General features: G+C 54.5%; 1 protein-coding gene across 1 annotated transcript in view; it reads right to left on the reverse strand.

The window, feature by feature from the left end:
* Positions 1 to 4,536: 4,536 nt before the first annotated feature.
* HMG20B (high mobility group 20B) overlaps positions 4,537 to 5,904 on the reverse strand; it is a 4,813-nt gene continuing 3,445 nt past the window's right edge. Inside the window, exons 9-10 of the mRNA XM_023733124.1 lie at positions 5,336 to 5,468; positions 4,537 to 4,818 (exon numbers count right to left, since the gene is read on the reverse strand). Coding sequence (XP_023588892.1) covers positions 4,806 to 4,818; positions 5,336 to 5,468 — 146 coding nt within the window. The 3' untranslated portion in view covers positions 4,537 to 4,805. The remainder of the gene's footprint in view (positions 4,819 to 5,335; positions 5,469 to 5,904) is intronic.

Here is a 5,904-nt window from a genome sequence, read left to right on the forward strand (position 1 = left end):
CGCCACCGCCGCCGCCGGATCCGCCGCTTCCTGCAGCCTCCCCTCCCCCGGTCCAGGGCTCGACAGCCGAGCCGCCGGGGTAAGGGGATCCGGGAACCCGAGCTGCCCGGGAAGGCGACACCGCACGCAGTGGAGAGGGGCGCGGGCCCCAGGTGTCCGTCCCTGCCAAGGCCAGCTGCGCCCTCCCGGGGGACGCAGGGCGGTCCACGGGGGCCTGGTGCGCACCTGGAATAACAATAATCAAGAATAAGGACGCTCCCTCTGTGCCAGGCACGGTCCTGCCCGCGCGCTCAAGCACTAAATTCTCCGAAGACACTGGCAGGTGGGCAGGGACGGGGATCCCGGTGCAACCTGAGCAGATTCTTCCCTCCTGGGCTCCCCAACCCTCCAGGGCCCCCACTTTCCTGGGGTGTGCCCAAGTCCTCCTCGCGGCCCACAGGGCCCTGCATGACCTGCTCCGCCCCTCCCTGTCCTCCCCTCCTCCTCTCTCCCCGTTGCTCACTCTGCTCCAGCCACACCTTCATGGGCCTGCTCACCGTTCCTCCAACTCACCCGGCCCGGGTCCTGCCTCAGGGCCTTTGCATGGGCTGATCCCTCTGCCTGGAATGCTCTTCCCTCAGATGTCCCCACTGGCATCCTCCCTCTCCTCAAATGTTGCCTCCTCCCACTCCCCATCCCCATCTCTCTCCCTAGCTTTATTTTTCTCCCTAGCACTTGGCACCAGCTGACTCATCAGACCTTTTCCTTTTTCGCCTCGTGTCCCGTCGGTCTCCCCCACTGTAGTGTCAGCAGCTCCAGGGTAGGGGTGTTGGTCTATCTTGTTCCCCACTGGGTCTCCATGTCCAGTGCACACTGCTCAGCAAACACTAGGCACTCAGACAAGCTTTGTTGAGGGAATGAATGAATCCCTGGTTTCAGAGGAAGAAACGGAAGCTCTGGGCACCAGGAGGCATCTGTAAGAATCTCCTGGGTCCGAGAAACTGGAACCCTTGTCCGTTGCTGGTGTGGTTGTAAAATGGTGCAGCCACTGTGGAAAACGGTGTAATGTGGCCGTTCCTCAAAAAGCGAAACATAGAATTACCGTGTGGTTGTTGTTAGGTTCCATGAAGTTGATTTCCACTCACAGTGAGCCCATGTGAAGGAGTAGAACTGCCTCATAGGGTTTCCTAGGCTGTGATCTTCATGGGAGCAGCTCTTTCTCCCTCAGAACTACTGGATGGATTCCAACTGCCAACTTGTCAATTATCAGTTGAGCACTTAACTGTCTGTGTCACCAGGGCTCCTTTAGAGTTACCATATGACCCAGCAATTCCGCTCCTAGGTATATGCCCAAGAGACTTGAGAGCAGGGACTCAAACAGATACTTGGACACCAGTGTTCACTGCAGCGCTAATTCATAATAGCCAAAAGGTAGAAACAACCCAAGGGTCCATCAACAGGTGATGGAGAAACACAATGTGGTCCATCCATACAGACATGAAAAGGAATGAAGCATTGGTACACACTACAACATGGATGAACCTTGAGAACATCATGCTCAGTGAAAGAAGCCAGCCAAAAAGGCCGCATACAGTATGATCTCACTTACATGAAATATCCAGAATAGGCCAATTATTAGAAGGAAGATTGGTGGTTGTCAGGGACTGGGGAGACAGGAGAATGGGGAGGGACTGTTAGTAGGTGGTGGCTGCTGAGTGCTATTGAGTTGATTCTGACTCATAGTGACCCCATGTGACAGAGTAGAACTGACCCATAGGGTTTTTTTTTTTTTTTTTTTGGAACATTTTATTGTGTTTTAGGTGAGAGTTAACACAGCAAATTAGCTTCCCATTCACCAATTCATACACAGGTTGTTCCATGACATTGGTTGCTAGCCCCGCAATGTGTCTGCACTCTCCTCATTTCCATCCTGCCTTCCCCCCCATTCCATCCATCTGGTTTCCCTGCCCCTCCTTGACGTCTCCTCTTTGCTTTTGGGCAAGTGTTGCCCGTGTGGTTGATTTGTTGATTAGTTTGGGCGTATGTGTTGATTGTGCTGAGCAGCACAGGTGTTATTGTTTATTTTATAGGCCAATCTATTCTTTGGTTAGAAGTTGACCTCGGGGTGTGGCTTCAGTTCCGGATTAAAAGGGTGTCTTAGGGTGATAGTCTCTCCCTCTGGTTCCGATTCATGGCGACCCTATGGACAACAGAACAAAACACTGCCCGGTCCTGTGCCATCCTCACAATCCTTGCTATGTTTGAGCCCATTGTTGCAGCCACTGTGTCAACCCATCTCGTTGAGGGTCTTCCTCTTTTTCGCTGACCCTCTGCTTTTCCAAGCATGATGTCCTTCTCCAGGGACTGGTCCCTCCTGATAACACGTCCAAAGTACGTGAGATAAAGTCTCAGCGTCCTTGCTTCTAAGGAGCATTCTGGTTGTACTTCTTCCAGGACAGATTTGTTCATTCTATCATATATATGAATATGTATTCAGTACATTCAAATATGTATATACAAATGCCCACAACTATACATATTCAATCTATCTGCTGAGCAAATAATCCGAGAAGCTGGACTATATGAAGAACAGGGCATCACGATTGGAGGAAGACTCATTAACAACCTGTGATATGCAGATGACACAGCCTTGCTTACTGAAAGTGAAGAGGACTTGAAGCACTTACTGATGAACATCAAAAACACAGCCTTCAGTATGGATTACACCTCAACATAAAGAAAACAAAAATCCTCACAACTGGACCAATAAGCAACATCATGATAAACGGAGAAAAGATTGAAGTTGTCAAGGATTTCATTTCACTTGGATCCACAATCAACACCCATGGAAGCAGCAGTCAAGAAATCAAAAGACGCATTGCATCGGGCAAATCTGCTGCAAAAGACCTCTTTCAAGTGTTGAAGAGCAAAGATGTCACCTTGAAGACTAAGGTACAACTGACAATCGCCTCACATACATGGGAAAGATGGACAATGAATAAGGAAGACTGAAGAAAAATTGACGCCTGTCAATTGTGGTGTTGGAGAAGAATATCAAATATACCATGGCCCGCGAGAAGAAAGAACAAATCTGTCTTGAAAGAAATGTAGCCAGAATGCTCCTTAGAAGCGAGGACGGTGAGACTACATCTTACGTACTTTCGACATGTTATCAGGAGGGACCAGTCCCTGGAGAAGGACATCATGCTTGCTAAAGCAGACGGTCAGCGAAAAAGAGGAAGCCCCTCAACGAGATGGACTGACACAGTGGCTGCAACAATGCGCTCAAACATAGCAATGACTGTGAAGATGGCGCAGGACGGGGCAGTGTTTCATTCTGTTATACCCAGTCACTATGAGTTGGAAATGAGTGGACAGCACCTAACAACATACCTATATGTGCACAGGCATGTAGTCACGTACACCCTCCCACATCTACATAGTATACTGTCTACCTAGGTATTCATTCACAAATTCCTCAGAGGGGTTTCTAAGCTGTAATCTTTACAGGAGCAGATCACCATGTCTTTCTCCCAAGGAGCCACTGGGTGGGTTTGGGCTGCCAACCTTTGGGTTAGCAGCCACCTGCTTAACTGTTACGCCACCAGGGCTCCTTTGTTAATGTGTTTTTTTTTTTTTGGCGGGGGGGGGCGGTGGTTAATGAAAATGCTCTGGAACCAGATAGAGGTGATGGTTGTCCAACGTCGTGAATGTACTAAAGCACCACTGAATTGTACATTTGGAAATGGTGAAAGTGGTAAATTTTACGTGTATTTTAGCACAATTAAAAAAAAATCTGAGCTGCCCAAAGTCACCCTGCCAGGAAGTGGAGGGTCAGGGATTTGAATCTGGGTCAGGAAGACCAAGTCAAAGGATGGAGGGCCAACTCTGTCTCCGTCTCCTACGCTTCCTTAAGCCCCAGAACCAGAGCGGAGTCCACAAAGCACAGCCTTCAGTGGGACAGGGGAGGATGGTGCCCCTGACTTGTTCTGTGACCAGGTCAAGCCTGGGCCTCAGTTTTCCCATCTGAGATATGGGGGCAGCCCGTCCTTTGGAGTTCTCCCTGAGGAAAGCTGGCAGGCCTGGGACCCCCAGCTGGGCTGTCAAGGAGAGGGGACCCTGGTATATCTTCTGGCTTCTCCATTCTTCAAAACACACACTCACAAGCTTCATACTCAAATTCTGCTTGTTTTTATTTTAAAAGACCAGATTAAGCAGTGGCAAAGGGGCTGCCTCCAGAAGGGTCCCTCAGCTGGGAGAGGCGGGGCTGGTCGGTACCAGTCTCCCCCAACTCTGGAGTGCTAGAAGGGGAGGGACAGGCAGAGGTCCCAGCCACCCGGGCACACTCCCTTTGTGCACGGCTGCGCCCCACGCTGTGTTCTTGTGGCAAGCTGCGTGTTGCGCAGGGTGTGAGGTGTGGCTTTTGGCTGCCCTGTGTCCTGAGAACCGGAGTGGCCGGGTGTACGTATTGCTGCGGGGATACCCCAACCGTGTCCTGGGTCACGCGGCCACGTCTGTGGGGGCTGTGCCCCAGTACGCGGGGACGTGTCGTCTGCGTCCTTGTAGTGTGTGGCGGACCGTGAGGCGTGCGGACCTCTCTGGGTACCTGTGGCCGTGGGTTGGGTGTGTGCTTTTCCTGGGCTGGGGGTGCTGTGGAGGTTAAAAGCTAGGGGATGCTGTAGATTAATTTGGGGGGGCTGGAGCCCCAAGGTGCAGGATTAGGCTGGCCCCAAAGGGCAGACCCTTGGCCCCTCCTCCATGCGACAGAGTAGGGAGAGGGTTGGGCCCAGGGCTTGGTCTTCTGGGGATCCGTGCGGCCGACACCCTCACAGGTGTTCGCTGTGACGGGGGAGAAAGGAGAAGGTGCATGATAGGGCACTCCTATCATCTCTCAGCCCTCACCCCCATCCTGGGGGAGTCCCAGAGGCACCCCCCCACCCCATGCAGCTCCTAACAGGCGCCAGAGTAGGGGGCGTAGAGTTGATCCCATCTAACCTGGGCAGCCGGGATCCCCCTAGAAGGACCTACGTCGAGATCTGTGGAAGATCCGATTCCCCAAGTTGATCCCACTGGCCCAGGGAGCCGTCCAGACCCTGCCCAGCGCAACGATGCACCCACACGGACTCACTAGCGCCCCCAATAGGTACCATTAGCCGATTGGACCAAACAAACCCCACCTGCAGATTGCTTACGGGACCTGACCCCACAGCAAAATCCCGCTACCAGGTCCCCCAGACCTGGGGAACCCCACTGGAGAATGGTCGCCAAGGCAGGTCTACTTGGATGAAGCCCCCGCCGGGCATACCCCCGAGCAAGCGGGGCAGCTCCCCAGGGGCACGCCTGCCCGGACACACACCTGGCAACCTGGGCCAGGATCTCCTTAATGCGGACGATGAGCTTCTCATGCCGGGCAGGGTCGCGCTCGATGGCGTCGTGCAGCCGCGCCATGTAGAAGTCCAGGGTGCTAAGCGTGGGCGTCTCGCCGGTGCCTGGGGGGCGGGGTCCACAAGAACCGGGCGTCAGAGACGTGGTGGCGTGCTGACGCTGGGGTCCCAGGGAGGGAGGACGGCCTTCTGGGCGTGCGCGGGGCGAGGGGCCAGGACGTGGAAGTTGGTAAGGGCGGGGTCGTGGCGGGGCACTGTACGAGTACCAGCCGAGGGGCGGTGGGAGGTTAGTAAAGCTCCCCCAGGACAGGGTCGAGGACGGCACGGTGAGCGGGATCACGGGGGGGCGGGGCCTGCAGGGGCGAGACAGACACAGGGGGCGGGGCGGAGGGCGGAGCCAGAGACTGACCGGAAGTGCTCGGGGGTCATCGGGGGCGTGGCCTGAGGGGGCGTGGCGTGGGGCTGGTGAGAGCATCGTGGGAGGGACGGGGGTCTGCATGGGCGGGGCTCGGGCGGCCGGGGGCGGGGCTCGCAGCCTCCC

This window comes from Trichechus manatus, unplaced genomic scaffold (assembly GCF_000243295.1).
Source record: "Trichechus manatus latirostris isolate Lorelei unplaced genomic scaffold, TriManLat1.0 scaffold00057, whole genome shotgun sequence".
Classification (NCBI taxonomy): domain Eukaryota; kingdom Metazoa; phylum Chordata; class Mammalia; order Sirenia; family Trichechidae; genus Trichechus; species Trichechus manatus.